This window comes from Passer domesticus, chromosome 2 (assembly GCF_036417665.1).
Source record: "Passer domesticus isolate bPasDom1 chromosome 2, bPasDom1.hap1, whole genome shotgun sequence".
NCBI lineage: Eukaryota > Metazoa > Chordata > Aves > Passeriformes > Passeridae > Passer > Passer domesticus.
The window spans coordinates 16182108-16202273 of record NC_087475.1 but is presented as its reverse complement, the minus strand read 5'-3'; the positions used below and the strand labels follow the sequence as shown (position 1 = coordinate 16202273).

Here is a 20166-nt window from a genome sequence, read left to right as displayed (position 1 = left end):
AGTACACTTGCATTCTCACTTATAACCAGAGATTGATTTTTGAGTTAAGATACATTTCACTGAGGATGTAATGTGCTTGTAGAATCTTCAATATTTGAAACAGTGAATGAGGAAAGCAAGACCCTAAATTAGGCTTTGACAAGAACTAAATTTGCAAGCCTCCAGAGAGATATGACAAAGAAAAAAACTAGCTTTTTTCCCTCCCTCATATACACTTCAGGTACTTAATGAAAGCCAGGCATATAAAAAGAGGAGGCCCACAACATGTTTTTTTACTAAATTTGAGTAATCACAGAACAGAACATTCTAAATACCCCAGTGCTTATCAATGGAAACAATTTTCTGTGGCTACTATTATTCACAATTACTAATATTATTCACAATTACTAGTGATTTTCTACTTGCACCCTATTACACCCTTCACTTGTAAATTGCCTTCTTTTATTATGGTACTGGAATATGTTGCTTGTTAAAACACAGCATGCTGAGTTAAATAATAGTGACTGCAGCTGTCCTCATCTTTAATATAAAGGAAGACAGAAGTGCCCTGGAAAGAGACTAAAATTTTCACAGTTCTGGCCTCATTCCAGTACTGGGTTTGGTTTTAAAGTCCACTCTGTTTTTAACAGATTTTGGCATACCCTTGGGCCTCTTTGCAAGTTTCCAGGACATTATAACTCCAGCTCTGGTAAATAAGACCAATTACAAAATTGTCCTTACACAGTGCTTGCCTCCCCGCCAAGGTGTACCATGGACTGAAACAAACAGCCATCCACATCTGGAACACCCAGCCCCAATTGCACAGCATCTACTTCATACCACAGCTGCAAATACAAATATTGAAAATACTCATGTTGCACATTTGGACTGAACTTATACCTAAAGATGTCTAAATCAAGATACAATCAGACTTACATCTCACCTGGGAGGCAACAAGGAACAATGTCTTAAACCAGCCTGTGTCTGTACAGAAGAGAGCACGGTCTGCTTTGTTCTGATGTTACATCCAAATTATTTAGCTTAAGACACTGGAAAAGCAATAGCCCGTTGCTCCATCACCCTAGGATGGTGATGTATTCAGATTGCCCAGGCCTGGAAACAAAGCACAAGCCTGCCACTGCAAACATCCATTGTCAGCCCCTGATAACAGACATGGGAGATGACAAATCCAAGATGCTCTCAGTTCTACTCTGAAATGGCACCCAGAGAGGAAGACAGCAATCCAGGAGAGGGGCTGTGCTGAAACACCTGCCACATGAATCAGGGCTCCAGAAATCAGCATGGAAGAGTCTCCCTGCCCTACATATGGCAGTACCTGTCTGCACAGTACCCATCAGTGAGGCCCAGGCTTGCTTTGCTCATGATCCAAGCCAGGTCAGACCCAGGCTCTGAGGCAGAGGACATGCAGCTAGGCTGGAATGGCACAGACCCTAAAGTGAAACACTGCTGTCCTTAGCACTACTTGTTAACCTGGACCTACACGCAGCTGTGCTTCAGCTCGTCTTGTGCCCAGCTGCTGCAGCAGCAGAGCCCTGAGGTGCCCAGAACCAGCCCTGCAGCCCCTCTGCCATGGTGCTGGCTCTGTGCAGCACTAGAGCCACTCTGACTTGACAACACAAGTGACACCAACGGCCAGGAGAACTCAGTTACACAGTCCAAGAGGAAATAAACTAATTACTCTCTCTGGATCACAGTTCTAGTATACTTTTTAATGAAATTAAGCACACATTAACATTCTGCAGAGTCGCATATTCTTACAGCTGCTAATTCTGTTCTTCATATGATTTATTTTTGTTTTTCCTGGTGGGCTCAATCAGCTGTACTTATCAAAATTAATACTGTTCTGTATGTTGAAATTAATGGAATATGACCTGAAAATATAGTTCTTTATTTTAAAGATAGCTTCTGATAGAAATCACTAGAAATAATTTGGTTTTAAAACAGACAAAATTAGGTATTCAAAGTTTTCATGCATGTAAGATGCTAAATGCAACATTTTAGGGGTCATTTTGAACTAAGTGAACTTGCTCAAAAAATGTTTAAATATCAGCTTTTGAGTTTTGTCCATTATTTTGTCTGAAGAAGGCAAAAACATCTGTAGAAGCTAAATTCTGCATTCTTTCCAATGAAAAACCAATCATTTATTTCTGAAAGCCTTTTCTGTAGAAATGCTTAAATAGTTCCCAAAAGAAAACAAGGAGCATCATGCTGGATTGGGCTAATAATAATTTTAATGAAAGCTGTTGACAGGCAAAGCAAGTTCATGAGCAATTAATTTTATCTTGTCTTACCAGGGTGCTATTGGCACTGTCAAAACAGAAGATTTAATGGCAGGGATTTCACACACTGCTCAAAATACAAAGAATTTGAAGACCAAGACAGTAAAGGAGCTTGCCAATTTTGTTATGCACATCTAACTGAGTAAATTTTATAAACTGATTATATTAAAATATTACCTAAGGACAAGGCACGATTCTAGCATTATTCTTACTGGCAAATTTAAACATTTTGAGTCAAATTCCTGAAATAATTTTTAAAAGTTCTGAAAAATAAGGCTAAATCCATATGCAGTATTTTTATGAGCAATTGTTTAATGTTTACTCTTGTGTCAGATTAAACTGTCAGACAGGACCAGATTTATTACCATTTTCCAGAAAATGCCATAGGAACAGCATTTCCAGATCTATTATTAAGTTCTTAATCTCTTTGATTAATGCCATCCTGATGTTGTCCAATGCTGATTTTTAGTTAGCTAATTCACAATTAGCTAGCTAATTTAGTTTAGCTTTAGTTAGCTAGGTCAAAATCTTTAATAGTATGTGGAGCTCATCTAGCCAGTTACTTTTATTATTACATGTGATTTAATTTGCCTATTTTCTCTGACAATCTTAATGCAAATTCTTTAGAAACTGAGTAATTATCATATATAGGTACCACAAAAGTCTGCACCTAACTGTAAGAGTTCAGTAATATTTCATTGTTTCCTGAAGTAATGATGTGCCTGCAGGCCCTGATGACCATCCAGCCTTCCAAGGAACTCTATCATGAATGTGTATTCGTGGATCAAGCAGTGCTTTTTAGCTATTACTTTAATAATAAGTCCTAACTCTATCACACTAAACATTTGAAGACATTCAGAATAATCAATGACTCAGATTAAACAATCTCAGACTGACCAAGAACGCCTTGGTATCACTGGAGTCTTCTGCAGTTAGTCAGGTGGCCTTTGGAACAGATCCACTCTCTCCTAGTTGTTGACAAAACAATGGTTGTTGGAAAACAACAATTTCAAAAGTTACAAACTGTCCTGGTGCACAGTATGGCATTAAGGACAGATGACTGTGATGAATGGTGTGCAGAAAGAGAAGGGAATTTTATATTATCTGCACTATAAATTTACATATAAGCCCACATGGAACAGCAATAAAATGAAACAACTTCAATCAATCACCCTTACCGATTCAATGCAAAAGCATAATGAAACTTAATGTTGTGTTGATCAGCCAGGTCACAGGTAGGAAGCATTTCTAGTGTTTCTACCAGCTTCACCATAGCGTCATAGTCCTGGTATGAAATGTAAAACAATAAAAAGGATTGAAATAGAATAAACTGAAAGGAAGAAAGCATCACTAAGCTAAAACATATCATGATCATATGTATTGTATCACAGCTTCTCAGGCGACTGCTCCTAAGAGAAACAGCCACACAGGCTGTGTAGGAACACACAGGGATTTTGTCTATCCAGGTCAGTGCCTGCCTCTTCCTCACCACGATGCCCAAACTACTGAATCCCTCTAGTCATTATGATCAATTACTCCCCCAGCACCAGAAGATGAGATGACAAGTCTGGCTTTTTTCAGGCCTTATTAAGATCTTCTGGTGAATGACACCTCACGAGGTCACCGTGGACTCAACCACAGCTGTCTCTGAAGTACATCAGCCACTTGTGCACTCATTTGGGTTTCTCAGGGGTAATCCACATTTACAGTGCTGCAGAGGCAAATTTACTGACATTTCAAAGGGCCTGTTACTGAAACCTTTCGTTCAAAACATGTTTTGATATGAGTACAATTCTCAAGGGAGAGTTTTCACGATCATCAGAGCCAATCCAAATGAAGTTGGATAAAGTGCCGTAAGGAAAATATGCATTTCAGAATGGAAGGTTTGGTAATGAAGAATGATGTGCTCACCCATTACTCTCACAACTCATTTATTCACAAGAAATAACCAACTTAGCTCCTGATGGGACAAAAAAAAAAAATCTATAGAATGGTTGAAATTCTATTTGAAAATGGATGTTAAACACACAGACTGACAATTTGGAAAAACAGCTGCTTTAGCAAAAGCAGAATTTATTTTAAAAAATTAAAACAAGTAAAAATGGTGCAGTTAGATTTTAAAAGCAAATTAATGTTTCATTGAATTATAGTTCTCAGTTTGGGCATCTCTAGCCAATACAATGGTCATAATAAATGCATTTTTTAAATTTCTAAATATATTTAATTTTATGGGGGGAAGGAGAAAAGATAGGGGAGAGGAGAGCAAGGAAAGCATCTTGTTTCAGTAGGGATTTTTGCTCTTTTTCTTTTTAAGGAAGTTAAAAATTACTAAAAGCAAAGGGAGAGACCTTGGGAAGTCACCTGAGTCTCTTGTTCACAGACAAAATAAGTAAGAGTCTCTATCCCCCTAAACTGCCCAACAGACAAGCCAAACTTACACAATGTAACAACTGCTCCCATTTAGTGTCAGCTTTAAATCAGTGCTTATCAAACAAAGAAGCACAGGAGAACAAACAAGAGCCAAAATTGCACAGTAACATAATCCACCTCAGTCTTTCAGCACATACCTGGATGTCTCTGTAAGAAAGAAGCAGGTTTATGACAATGTCAGAAGTCAGCACTTCAGTATTATCCATACGAAGCTTAATCCTGGCCAGCTCCTTAGCCAGTTCATCTCCTTGGTACTTCTCTCTAGCTTTTCTAATGTCATTTAGCAGTGTTTCTTTATAATAGGCACTAAAGAAATAGAAGTTAGACATAGGGGAAGAAGACTGTTAAGACATTTTTTATGAAACACGGCTATGCTTCTAACAAAAAGTAAAATTTTTAATAAAAAGTATCATTTCCTCAGAGTGAGGTCCACATCAAATGTTTCCACATTTTCAATAACAACTTACAAATATTCCGCCTTGCCCCACCTCAGACTGTAGGGTTATGTATCAATATGCTTATAACCAGGATTGTGAGGCAATTTTATCAACACAAGAAAACTGGAACATTTCTTTGCTCCATTACTGACGCTGACAGATGTGGCACTTTGTATCATAAAGAAGGCTGCATCTGAGATAATAAAGTGACACAGAGAAGAAACACCAGTGCGATGTAAAGAGAAGGTATATTATTTTATCATGGAAACTGGAAGGAGACTTTCCAACACAGAAACTAAAACAAAAAACAAGCCAACAAAAGCTGATTTAGTTCCAATCTCTTTGATGAACATAATACATAATGTGGGCAGAATCTCTGTAAAAGCCTCTAGTAAGTGCATCTTATTTACACTAATATCAGTGCACAATCCAACATCAGTGCTTTTGTAAATTGAAAAATAATATATATATTGCCAGTATGACAAGTATGAATGGCCTCAACAAGCTAATTAGGGGGTAAATTTATCCTGGAGCAGGTCATGGAGTGTCTAATTTGGAACTTAGCAGGTGCTACCTGATAGATACTCCAGTGCATACAAGTCCCTTCTTGTTTACAAATAAGTCTTTCAAAGTATTAAACCTTGCTTAGCACAAGCCCTACACACAGCAAAGAAAATTAAGTTCTCTGTTTCATACACATTATAATCAAAGCAACAAGGTCACAGTAAGCACTACTGGCAAGCACAGCCTCATACAGTGCAAGCACAGAAACGAGGCCGAGAGCAGGCGTGGACTGTAAGGTGGGATCAAGGCACCCAGTAACCCCCAAAGACTTCAAACCCATTTCCAGAAAGATCTACAAGAACAGACTGCACGTAACTAATTTGCATACACAGTGAGAAACTGATCTCTAGTGCAGAGAAAACTTACTTATAAAAAAAGAAAAATTCCCCAGAAAATCCAGGGTGCTGGCTCTGCATATGCATCCCAGGACCATGGAAACCCCAGCTGGATTGAGACTGGAGCCAGGATGGGCAAACTCTCTTTCTTTCCTCCTCTCTGCCCCTCTTTAATTTATCTCTTTCTTTCTCTCTTCTCTTTCACCCTACACCCTTTATCCAAAACCCTCTGCTGTGCCTTACACTAGGAGGTGAAGCATTAAAACACCAGTTTCCATGTGTATAGTTTACTAATAAAAACTTTTGCAGACCCTCTGACTTTTGTCATTCCTTTCAACCACAAGCATCTAGGAATCTTGGGTGCTCCCTTCCCCTTCAGGGCAGGATGTCACAGGAGGGTCATCCATGGGACTGCAAGGATGGGATCACAAAAGAACAAGCCTTTCACTTGGGTGGGATGGCAATGAGGAAACAAATCCAAGGGCCCTTGGTGCTACCTCATGCTTCAGACATTCGGAAAATGAAAAACCAGAAACTCAGTCTCTATAAGTGTTTTCAGAAATACATACAAAACAGAAATAGCTGCAGAACACAGAGTGAGCAACTGAGAAAGAAAGATCTCCTTCTCCAGCCCCAACTCTCAAAACACCAACAGTCCCTTGCAGGAATGTCTAAGCAGTATCTTGTTTATTAAGTGACACCAGAATGTTAATATTTATAAATAAAAACAAAACATGAGAATTACAACTGAATACCCATTGCTACCATGTATATATTTTATCTGATGACAGAAAAGGACAGTTTTTGGCTTTGAACTCTATGAAGAATCTATGAGTTTAGCTCCTACTATGACCTTATACACTGTAAAACTTAAGCACTTTATCTTACCCATAAGGACTGCCTTTGCTTTCTGGAAAGTAACTATAAATCAAATTCTAGCACAACATGGTTAGTTAACTGCAACAACTGCACGCCAGGAATACAAAAAGCAGTAAAATTGTCAACTTCTTTTAACACTACATTAAATGCAGTGAAAAATAAAAAATTGATAATCAATGCTACTAGAAATTCTGTACCTTCTTTTTTCAAAATATCAAAAAGCAACTATCAAAGGTTCTGGAACCATATGTGTTGTAACATTACCATGATGTAACATGGACATCCTTGAGAAGGCTGAGAAACTTGTCCACCAGTGGGACACAAAATGGCCCCAGGATATTGTCCCAGTTGGGCTGCATGTACTCAGAGGCTCTTCGTTGGGCATCACTTTCACAGCAAAAGTAGTCAGCACAAGGTGTGACAATGTATGGAATAAAATAATAATTGCCACTTGAAGCCTAAAATAAAAACAGGAAGAGTTTAGAAAACAAATGAAAGTGGAAATATATTTGTGTATACACAGAATCTCCTGATGACAGAAAAAACAGCTAGAGTAGTGCTGGTGTGTAAGAAGTTTTAGTGAACTGTTTAACACAAGATTTGCAAGCATTAAATTCAAGGAAATTTGTGTGGAAAAGTTACAAATATTAACAAAGCTGATGAATAATGGTCCAGGTTTGTTAAGAGACAATACAACAAAACTGTTCGATCTTTCCTTTTAATGTGATGAATGGACCCTAGCAGGGTCTGATAGTTACCAGCTAATGTTCTGTTCCCACATTTTTGGCTTCAGAGATGTACTTGCATTCTCTAAGCTCACCCTGTGCTAGGAAAGATATGATGCAGAGCTCCCCAAAAGAGAGAAACACAGAAACATAGACACTGGAAGGACTTTACAGAGGTGTTTAATCCAGAGCAGCCTACAAAACATCTGCTGCATGCTACCATCAAAAGCCTAACCAGCCAAACCGCAAAACTTCAAAATGTTTTGTGATAGACTTTTTAGGACTTGTAACATAAAATTCTAGAAGTAAAACCCCCAAAAAACTTAATATGCCACATAAAATGAGTCAATACAATCAAGGGGCTGAAATGTGTGAAGACACAAGAAATGGCCCTTCAGAGCCCAAAACCAGCAAGTTCAGAGTTTTCAGCCCCTGAGCAAGACCCCAGAAATCAGACCACTGTGAAGGCTTCCACAGCTGGGAGAAGCACCTGTATCCCATTCCAGCTATGACAACCCTGCTTAAAAGGAAGGTGAACTTTACATTTGAGAGTAACTCGATGGGAGCACTGGGGCAGAGGTCAACATGATACACCTGCCATGATCAATTGTAACACTGTGTTGGAGACATCTCAGCACTGAACATGTACAGAAAAATCAGACCTGTCCTTTCTTCACATTCTCTAAGCACGTAGAAAAGCCATAGCCATTTATAGTCACCTTGAACAATGGGAGAAGGCTGACATCATGAAAAGAATGGATATGAAGATGGCACATTTTTCAATGTATTAGTAAAAAAATGTATTAGTAAATTAGACAGGAGAAACAGACTGTTCACAGGAACTTAAAAATGTACAGCATGCAGCTACTAAAATGACAAATAAAAAACCCTTAACAGTACATCCTCTTGCTGATCTGAGTGAGGATTTAGAATTTTAAATTATTTCTAGCACATAAAGATCAAGTCATATTCCTTCCTTACAAACCCTAATTTAAATTATCCCTGTTGTAACAATATAATTCTGTTGGATTGTGATCTTTACTTCCCAACAAAAAACTCAGAAAAACTGCCACCCAAGCCATCAATATGGTAGCACAGTTTTGTCTCAGGTTTATTCAAATAAACAGTAAGTTCACTGCAACACAAAAGCTGCTTGTCTATAAAGTCTATTCTCAAACCTTTAACAGCAAATTAGTTCTTCCTGCAATGAAAAAAGCCCATCCAATTTGAAACATTAATGTATCTTGAGATGCAAAAAGATGCAGTTATCTATTGAAAAAGCAATGAAATTTTCAGAAAAAAATTAATTACACATGTGAAATACTGTGATTAATGAATGAAATACGTGATTAATACTGTATTAATCTTATCCTCAAACACTGTACTGTTATCCAGCCAAAGTATCATCTATTTAACTTAGATTTCTTGTCTCCTTTTGCATAGTGAAATCTATGCAAATAAATGCTCCTGTTGTCTAGCTTCTTCTGTACAATTTTAACATATAATAAATTATAAAACCCTTTAATATAGACTGTGTGGCCTAGGAAACCCTTTCCTATCTTCATTATGTAAAAAACCAGTCCATCTACTTTTCTTATGCTAACAAGAATTAGAGATGGCTGAACATATCACCCTTGCTTTTTCTGACTTTCTGTTCAGGATGCTAGTCTCTGATACAAAAAGCCAATAATTTTGAAAATTACTGTCTTGTCATACACCAACTATTGCTTTTTAAAGATAATGTATAAATGGTTTAGGTATATGTAAAGTATGTACGTAGCAACCCTACCTGCATACGTATACACATACATGTAATATCTATAAACTATTACTTATCAATTGCAATAGAATTATAACTTCATAGCTTATCAAGACTATATGATGAGTTGGTTAATTTCAGGATTAGAAGCTAGGGTATTTCAATTGTCTGATTTTGAGAAATTTTAAGTTAAAAATTACAGCCAAGCAGACTGAAGAAAAACCTCAAAACTATGAATAGCTCATCTTCCAGTGTTTAATGTATGCCAGCACTGAAACTTTTGTATTTAATCACAACATTTTAAAATCACAAAACAAGCCACAAATTTAAGAACATAAAAAAAAAAAGAAAACACCAGAAAATAAATGCAAATAACTTGAGAAAGGGCCTGTTCTTCAGGTGAAATAGTTAAAGGAATTAAGCAGAAAGCCATGCTTTTGCTGAGAGGCTGAAAGAGTGAGGCACACAGAGGCCATTTTTAGGCCTCTAGGGAAGCCAGGCCAAATGTAGAGTGATTTTTGACTTAAAATATTTTCCAAATATTTTTTAATGCTGTTAAAAGTAAACTTTTGGCCTTAATATAAACACGTTTTTTAAATTGTACTGGTAAAGTTATTCTGGTGCAACTGTCACTTTGTGACAGAGATGCTACACTTGAATTAAAGGTAGGTTTTCTCCCAAGTAAATAAGGTTGAGTAAAAATCTCTGCACTTTCAAGGAGGGAATTATGCCTGCCAAGCTAATAGCACAATTATTTTACTTGAGCCATGCTATTAATTTTGCCACTCACTCAAGTACCAAGAATGTTTACTCCCCCTCATTGAGCAGTTAGAAGGAAAATACAGAAAGTAATAGAAAAGGAACTGCATTGAATCCAAGAGATCACAAACTCCTGAGTGTTCAGGGAATTTAACTCACTGTTGTCTCAAGTGTTAGGATTTTCTGTGACATCACATTCCTATCCATCTTGCCATATAGGCAAGTACTGGATTTGCATGGCCAGGTTTTGGTAGTGGGAGGGCCTTGGGGGCTACAGGAGTGGCTTCTGTAGGAAGCTGCTGGAAACTTCCTCCATGTCCAGCAGGGCCAATGGCAGCCAGCTCCAAGACAGATGTGCTGCTGGCCAAGGCTGGGCCAATTAGAAATGATGGTAGCTCTTCTGTGATAACAGATTTAAGGAGAAGGAAAAAAGTTATTGCATAGATGTAACTGTAGTCACAGACAAGTGGAGTGAGACAATATGAGAGGAACAACTCTGCAGACACCAAGGGCAGTGAGAAGGAGGGGCAGGAGATGCCCAGATGGGGGAGCTGAGAGTCCCCTGGAGCCCATGGTAAAGACGGTGGAGAAGCAGCTGTGCCCCTGCAGTCCATGGAGGATCACAGGAATGCAGAAATCCACCTGCAGCCCATGGAGGAGCCCCACACCAGAGCAGGTGGATGTCTAAGAGGAGGCTGTGACCCCATTTGAATCTTGTGCTGGTGTGGGCTCCTGGCAGGGACCTGCAGACCTGCAGAGAGAGTCCAGACTGGAGCAGGTTTCCTGGTAGGACTTGTGATCCCATGAGGGACTCATGATGGATGGAGCAGGCTGTGCCTGAAGGACTACACCTCATGGAAGAATGACCCATGTTGCAGCAGTTTGTGGAGAAATGCTGCTGGAGGGATGGACTCACGTTTGTGAAACTCATGGAGAACTGTCTCCCATGGGAGGGACCCCACACTGGAGCAGGGAAATTACTCCTCTCCAGGGAGAAACCACCTGTGATCAACTGACCATAACCCCCATTCCTGTCTCCCTGCATTGCTGGGATAGGAAGTAGAGCTTGGAAGGAGTGGGGGGCGTGGAGGGCAGGTACTTCTTTTTATCGTACTCTGATTTTATTACTAATAAATTCAATTAATATCTCTAATTCAAGCCTGATTTGCCCATAACAGTATTTGGTGAGTGATCTCTCCCAGTCTTTAACTCATGAACCCTCTATTCTAATTTCTCTCTCCTGTCTGGCTGCGGAGGGGAGTGAGAGAGTGAGAGGCTCTGGTGGGTGCCTGGCATCCAGCCACGATCAACCCACCACAGTGACTAAGATATTATAAACTTCCAAAAAATACTTCCTCTTCCAAAGCTGAATAAATGCAGTAATTTTTGTATAAAGACTGGGAAGAGATTATCACAACACAAACACTAAATTTCTGGGATCTAGCTTGCAAGGAACAAGTACTCCAATCACCTTGAAGGAAAGATCCTGCCAAGCACTATTCTTAAATCATCCTTATTCATGCTTACACGTCTAGAAACACAGTGAAAGAATGGCATATCTATTAAACAGAAAGCAGATTTAAAGTGATACATACTTTGCCTATTAGATTACCACTGTGGTATTCAGGAGGTACTTGAACACGAAGAAAAGCTTTGAGGTTGGCAACCTACTCCAAATTGAAATAAAACAACAAAGAGGAAAACAGCACCACAAAACACCATAAGAAACAAAAAGACACACGACACATGAATAAAGAAATTATTAAAGAAAGAAACAACAGAAAATGAATATAGATATTTGTAGCAAGACTATATTTACAAGGCAAAGAAAACAGTTCAACACTTTGTCATTTCTCTTATCTATCTCATCTGTTGGATTCCTCTTATTTATACAATTTATATGTCTATATATCTCCTGTGTCATCATTAAGATGTTTTCATGTCTTATTTTTATGAACCTGTCAGACTCATTATGTGATTAGTTAATTATAATCAAACCACTACACATTGCGTGAGATGGTAATATTTCCATAAAAACTAACTTTCATACAGAAATTTTAAAAGCCTTAGTTTTCACTATCTAAAGTAATAATGGCATATTTCATTATTAAAGTGGGATTTATTTGGTTACCTATTACCCGTGTACTATTTTCTACACAAAAAGAATAATTACTGAATTTAAGATGTTCCTGCTCTTTCATTCTGTGCCCTTTTACAATCTCTTTTGACACTTCTGCTCCTTCAGACCTTTTTAGAAATATATCATTAGTAGACTGTATCATATAAACTTTTATACATTGTACAAATAATCAGAAAATAAAAAATAGAAAGCTACTCTGCAGTAATACTTCTTCGGACTATTAAATTCACATAATATAATCATATTTCAGAGTCTTGGCTCTCATTACGATCCACAGGGACTACTTAACTGAAGAATGAGTCCAAGAGCCAAAATCTATTTACTTAGTTTTCTTAAATGTTCATTGCCTTGAAACAGTACATACAGTCTAATTTATACAGCCACTGAAACCTCTGAAGAAACTTTCTGCTAATTACAATAAAAAAGGATTTTTCAATGTAAAAATTCCTTGTGGCAAGGATAAATTGCAATCCAGTTCCCTTTAGATCAAGAAGAATTTTTGCTAATGACTCCTCCATGGTCCAGACATTTACTGCTTAATATAAGAGGTGGTACATGATTTCATGAAAAATAACCATTTAAATCTCTAAAAAATACTTCACCAAGCCCACAGGCCTAAGTATACAATGATACAAACCTTTTGGTTTAATAGCCAGGCTACTTTCCTTTAAACACCTTCCTTGAATGCAATTAACAGGGTTATTAAAATTCAGGCATGTAATAAACTAAAGAACAAATAACCAGTCGTTCTCCTTATGTTCTGTACTTGGTAAAATAATTTTTCCATAGTGGAAAGTTCTAGTTTGTATTTTCAATGCCTCATTCAAACAAATTGAATGGATCAAAGTGTGCATCTCAAACTATGCGCAACCAATCCCAGAGCTACTGCCCAAAGGACTGCACATTTTGTTTCCTGACTCCAGCAGTTTTCTAAACCCCCTGGTTCACTCTTTTCTTCACTTAATCTTGAACTTTTTCTATTAATAATTTCTTAAAATCCTGTAGCAGCAGATGAAATTTCCTTCCTTAAAGAAAAAAAAAACAAGGATGGCAAAAAATTTTGAATCAAAATAGAAAAATTTCCCAGTGGATTTTGCCTATTACATTGGTTTGGGTAAAGATTATTTTTAAACCATTTTTTGCTTTTGAAAATCCTTGACATTTTCTCTAGTAAACTGATCATTAGCTGATATCTAAAGGAACTCCAAAGCACAAGCATTTTCCATAGTAATTTTCTTTCCTCTGTCCTTCGTCCATTTTTCCATAATGGCACCTGTTCTGCAAGACTGCATATTTGCAATTTATTTTACTGATAGTAATTTTGACAGAAACTAGGAAGCTGTGCAATCTTTATTAAAACTAACAGAAATGTCCTTAAAGCTCAGAGGAGCTCTACAGAAGGAAATCTAACTGATGGGACACAGAATCTTGATCTTGAATTTCATGCCAGGGCAATTCTTCCTTGGGAACTGAACTCCCATAGATAATAATTATTTCCTTTCACATCCAAGTATGCAATAAATTATCAATGCAGAATTTTAACTGCTTGCTTGGGGAAGTCAAGTAGAACTGAATCACATTCCTCCATCTTATCTGTGAAAACTGCCTTCCTGGATGGTGGAAGGAAGGAACTTCTCCCACTCATACTCTTTTTTCAGACAGTAAGCTATTAAATCTCTCAGGCTCCCACCACTGCAGCTGTCTGCTGTATAATTTTCACTGTTAGATCAGCTATACTCAGGCCAACTCTCAGTTTAATTGCTGACTTTTCTTCTCTGCATTGTTCTCAGCTCTATGTCCAGTTTGCTTGCTCTTGCCTCCTCCTCAATGCAGAATTAGAATAATGTTTTCTCTACAAGGAAAATATTAATTTTCTTCAAGGCTTTCTTGTGATACACGAAGCAAATTGCCCTGGTGACACACTAGACATTCACCTTCTCTCCAACTTCAACATGGCTCCACATCTCTTCTATGTAAAGATTTTTCTGCACCTTTGTAGATGATGTGAGATTTGTAGGATAGATAGGAGAGATGAGAGCAGGGAAACCTCAGAGAAAGCTCTAAGCTACAGCAGCCATCCCAGAAAGTTTCACTCTTGCTGCTGGAACAAAGGTGTGCCGTGCCTGGGAACAATCTGAGTTGTTCCCCTTTCCTTACATACCCGGCAGATGCAAACACAGAGCCTGTGAAACATGGAGAGGACTTCTCCTGTAATGATACTCCTGTGGCTGCCACTGGGCTGGAGGAAGGCCCAGTACTTACTTAACAAGCACAGCAACCCTGATTAGGAATTCACTTCAAACAAGACATTGCCCATACAGTTGTAAAATATTTAACCAACCAATGAAGCAGTGGCACCATATTGGATCAGTGGTAAACTGCAAACCTCTCATCACAACTCATTGGATTTGAAAGGAGGGGAAGGCAATTGGCTATTTCAAGTCAACTTTGACTTAAAAAAACATAGTTTTATCCTGTGAATTATTTCGCTTGCTCATGACTTTTTTCTAATTTCTGAATAAAAAAAATACTGATAAAAGAATTAAATATGGGAGCATATTTATCTAATAATAGAAGGTATAAACAACTTCAAATAATAGAAAGAAGAATCCATACTTGGTATTTAAATTAATTCCTTTTTTACCTCACTGTATTTTACTCTTTTTTTTTCTTAATTTAAGCACTTGAAGAAAGTGGATTAGACAATCCCTCCTTTTTAAAGAAGGAATCGGCATCCTAGCTTAGGGATGTCTCCCTGCCCCTCCTGCAAGTCACAAGGTGTTCACAGGTCCAATACCAGACCCCACCACAGAAACCATGTCACTGGAACCAAAGGTATGGAGCTGAGTCAGGGGAGGTTTCGGTTGAACATCAGGGAATGGTTCAACAGGGTGGCTGGGCACTGGAACAGACACCCCAGGGAAATGGTCACAGCAACAGCCTAACGGAGTTCAAGAAGTGTTTGGACAGTGTTCTCAGCACAAGGTGTGACTTAGGGATGTCCTGTGCAGGGCCAGGAGTTGGACTCAGTGATCCTGGTGGGTCCCTCCCAACTCGGCATATTCTGTATTCAATGTTCTCTTCAGTGTGAAGGGAAATACTCCACCTTTCTGGAGAAAGACTCTGCCAAAAGAAAAGACTGTAGGCTGCTAATCTGATTGCACTAGGTTGAATTTGCCACCCTCCCCTTTGTTGTTTACTCCATGTCTGGTGTTACCACCCAACAGCTCATTCACAGTTCTCCCTCTTGCTCTGGAACGGAGAACTCATGCTCCTGAAATTTTGGTCATCCACCAGCTGATGGACAGTAGAATTCACAAGCAAATCTGCCACATTCTGAGTCCCCCTTCACAAAGCCACAGAGCAGTAAATGCAGTTCCCACCACACAGGTCAAACTGGTTCAAAGATCCCTGACACAGCCAGGAAGGGTGACCTGCATTTACATGTGCTAAACCTGATCTATCTTTAGCCTATGTGGAGCACTGTGGCCAAGTCACAACAGAGCTCAAAATAAACTGCTGTGACTAATGCGTTTTTTCTTCCAGTTCACTTTAAAATTACTATCAAACTCTTAAGACCACTTTATTATTTTAATCCTGCTCAATGGTCTTTAGAAGAAAATAAAAGTATATGGTGAATGAGAGGAAACAGAAAGGATAAATGGAAGTGGAAGAGGTTTGAAAAATTAGTCATCCTCAAAATAACAGTGTGGAGGATTTAATGAAAATTACCACTGACATGGTGTGAACTATGGCAAAATATACAACTATATAAGATATCATGGCATATTTCAAAAAGCCTTAACTCCTACATTTTATCTTGTTTCAAACTTATTTGTTTGGCTTTATTTGCATTAAGTGTAAGAATATTTTTACTTTGGGAAATAAGCTTTTCTAAGAAATAAGCATTTCTAAGTAAATCTGTGGATTTTGAAGTTAGAGGACAGGTATACAAAAGCCAAAGCTGTTTGAGATACAAAAGCAAACCCCATTAAGGCATCACAAACATCTACATTTGCACAAATGGGTGACAGTGGTAGAGGAAAAAAGAGACTTTGAATTTCTGAGTTTATATTTGGATCAGTCAACCTATAAATAAAACTTATATCTTACTGGCACTTTTCTACAACTTAGAAAGAAATTGATAAGGAAAAGCAGCTTTAAAAATCTAGTGTTATTTTGGAATGTCAGCAAGTTTTCCAAAAGTTTGAATTACAGACAGGTAAAACAACTGCCTTTAATCATACAGAGCATATGTATGTTCGGCAGCTTTAGTATTAAAGTTGCTTCAAATCTAGGATCTTAATTTTATGTTTTAAAATGAATGTGGATTTAATACTTACTGTGTTTTTCTGAGATACCATATCCTGTGGGGAGAAAAGATAATAGAAATGTTTATTTATTTTACTGGGAATTATTATTTCCAATAAAAACCACTGCTATACATACATATATATATATGTACCCACACATATACAAATGGATTCTTCACAGCATAATCCAGATTTCCTGCCACAGTAAATTTCCAATAAAGGGACAGAACAACATCAAAAAGAGTCTCAGCAGCTCAGGTTAAGAAAAAATTAACAATTCATTGACAAAACCTACTTGAAAAAGTGTTCAGAAAATAAAGTTGTACTTTAGTAGCAGTAACTAGAGTTTCTCAGACTGGGCACAACTAGTCACACTCTGAGCATTTGTGAGACAAAAACATTCAAAGCTGGAGGGTTTTTCTCTCTGAAAGAATATCCTTCACATATCTAAGCCCCATTCTTATGAAGACTGGTATACACCAACACATTCCTTCTACACCCTGATTCTTCTCACCTCAAAATCTAACAAGAGATATAGAAACAATGAAGCAGATGATAAACTAATGGGCATGTAAACCAGACCTCAGAGACATCTAGTTGCTGGTAAGTAACCTCTTCTCTTGGGTGATGGATTTCATGTTCAATGAACACCGCTTAGTCAAACTAAAGAGGTCTCCAGGTAAGCCACACTACAAATATTAGACACAGACTTGTTTCTAATCAAGGTTGTCAATATACTTGAATTAAATGGGCTCTGACAACCTGATATGATTCTGCTTGAGCACCTTCATATCTGACAGCCTGAAATCCACTTGGACAACTACTGCACAGCCCATGCACCCATTTCCTCAACAGCAGGCAAAAATATCAGGGTACATTTAAGAGGTTTAGCTCTATAGATACGGCTCTCTTGAAAATGAGATTACATATTCTTTTATATCCTCAGAACCAGGTTGTTTTGAAAGAACATTGGTGAAAAGGAAGAGACAAGTCTTGGGACAATTTCAGGATGGCTCCTAAGATAAATTGTATAAAGTCAGGTTGCCAGAACTTCACAGATCTTCAGCGAAAGTAACAGCAGTAACAACACTATTGCTTTTACAAAACCCAGGCTGTGCACCACTTTTAAGAGAGTGCACATCAACCTAGGTCCAAGTAAAGTAATACAGTTCTGATCAGAAGTGAACAAACCCTGACCAAATCACTCATAAATTTCAGAATAAAGAAACATTCAGAGGGTCAAAAGGGTACTAAAACCTAAATGGAATTTCTAATTAGCCTGAACTCCTTAAGCCAAATAAAATGCTTCATAACAAAAGTGATGGAAGGCCTAGACAGCTGAAATACTACATATCTAATTAATATCTATGTAGCTAAGCAAGTATCTCCAATAGAGCTTTATCTACTGCAGTTAAATCTTTCTCAACATGGAGAAATTAACTCTTCTGAAACCATCCAGCACCTATGATGTGAAATGTGTCATGAACTGTTCTTTGCTGAAATACCCTTTGAACAGTCCCTGCCTACCTCCTGAAGGATTCCTTAGAAAGGTGTATTAGCATATTTGTATGCTATCCAGCACTGAACTGAGGTTTGACTGCTGGAGAGATAGCAATGACAAGAGAAGCACTGAACCCTGTCTCAGTGTCCAGCTTAAACCATTTGATACACAGGATCTCTCCTAGCTGGCTAAAGCAACTTAAATAAATTTTTACAATCCCATCTAAGATATGCTATGGGCCTATTTAGGCCAAGGGGGTTATGCAAACAACTGAGGGACAAGTAAGACATCAGTGCCACTGACAGAGTTCCTAGAAGAAGAAAGATGAAGGCAGATAATAGGGTTTTTTAGCTATAAGTGACCTAATCACATTCTGGTGTTCCCCAATTCCTAGATTTGAGCATTACATGATTAGAGGAAAAGGTTTAGAACTGACATGCAAAGACTTGCAAGGTCTGGCAACAACCAGTCTAAACAACCAGCCACAGATGGATGCAATCCTGGAGATTCTTCAACACTCCAATTATGGAGCAGGGGCTTGAGCATGTGCTTTGGCATGAAGTGCAGAAATCAAAGCCAATATCCTCACTGGGGAGCAACAAATAGAAAACAACAAGCCTGTGCTTCCCAGACTTGGGCACATCCTTGGGAGAATCAAGTTGACCAGAACAGCTGAGTGACAATGTAAAGAAAGACAAAAATGTGTTAATGAAAAATAAAAATGAAGTATTTCATGGCAGTCAGGTATATTAGCAGCAGTGGATGAAAAGCTGTATGCCTGCCCACCCTGATTAGATGGAGTAAAGGAGGACATGCCAGTAATGTATCCATACAGATAATCTCATTGAGCAAAGAATGTGACAGGCTCCAGCTCTGAGTTCTTGGGACTCCAGGCTACTTGGAATGTGTACATAGACCACCACATGAAGAAAGGAAGTATGGATTACAGACACATGAAAGCAAAATCAAAGACACTGAGAGCAGAGAAGAGGAATGAGAAGCTGCGACAGAACAGAGCTCTTCTGGAAAAAAAAGAGACAGAATTCTTACAGAATCAAGAGAGATTGGAGAACTGCAATAAGGATTTTTGGACACTAAAGGTGTGGAAAAAAAGCAAAGTAGCAAGGGGCAATAACTCAAAATAAGGATAAAACAACAAAGCATGAACAATGTTTCTCTCAGTGAAGGTAGCAAGAAAATGGATGATATTAAAAGCAGAAACAGATGATATATAGGACAAAAGTCTAAATGTGATGTAAAATAAAGAGAACCTGCACTGAAAAAGGTAGAAATATCCACAATATATGACTTGCATTCAGAACAGCAATTTCAGGACTTAAGTGTAAAGCATATATTATCCTACTATAAAAATGAACAACAGCCCTATAAAAAGATTTGGTAAGGGTGTCTTTTCCTATGTTCAAACAGCAATAAAAAGGAGATTCCAGTAGTCTTAGCTAGTCAGCACCTAGGGAATACAAACCTCATCTGACAGAAGTGCTTACATACGAGTAGGCTGCAATACAGCCCTTGTTCAAGTTACTATTATACAGGCCATAACTTTTTCTTACACGTAGTCTAATTAAAACAGGGAAAGGAACGAAAAAAATCAGACCTGTACTCTCAATTCCAAGTCTAACTACCTGAAGCAAAATCAGCACCACACTATGGATCTTGTCTTACAAAAACATGCACTTATTTACTCTATTATTACTGGTTTTGCTAACAGTTGCTTTTTCTTGGCAGGATTTAATTATGTAGCTATCAGGAATTACATTAAATGTAAGTTTCCAAAACCACAAACATTTGTAGGATCAGGTATAAAGATATTTCTGAAATAAAGCAGATTGTGAAGCGAGAACCTTACTTTGAGAGACTGAGCAGTGTCAGCATCAGTGTCATGATAAAGAATAACATTATTGGCCATGTCAAAGCTTTCACGCACGCCAAGGTGGTAGAACAGTGATGGTTGCTTGGAAATATCGCTCATGTCCACAACTGCGACATCTGAAATGAGAGAAGTGGAAAAGAAGAGAGAATGCTAA

General features: G+C 38.1%; 1 protein-coding gene across 13 annotated transcripts in view; it reads right to left on the bottom strand.

Annotated features, from left to right (window-relative positions):
- MAP3K15 (mitogen-activated protein kinase kinase kinase 15) overlaps nucleotides 1-20166 on the bottom strand; it is an 80618-nt gene that overhangs the window by 35701 nt on the left and 24751 nt on the right. For 11 of the 13 annotated variants that reach the window (XM_064407532.1, XM_064407542.1, XM_064407540.1 and 8 more), the window contains 6 exons: nucleotides 19989-20128; nucleotides 16651-16674; nucleotides 11763-11834; nucleotides 7189-7382; nucleotides 4847-5015; nucleotides 3458-3564 (listed from right to left, as the gene is read on the bottom strand). In XM_064407532.1, the coding sequence (XP_064263602.1) occupies nucleotides 3458-3564; nucleotides 4847-5015; nucleotides 7189-7382; nucleotides 11763-11834; nucleotides 16651-16674; nucleotides 19989-20128 (706 nt within the window). Of the gene's footprint in view, nucleotides 1-720; nucleotides 768-3457; nucleotides 3565-4846; nucleotides 5016-7188; nucleotides 7383-11762; nucleotides 11835-16650; nucleotides 16675-19988; nucleotides 20129-20166 lie in introns of those variants that run through there. The other 2 variants (XM_064407533.1, XM_064407545.1) reach the window with 2 other exon arrangements.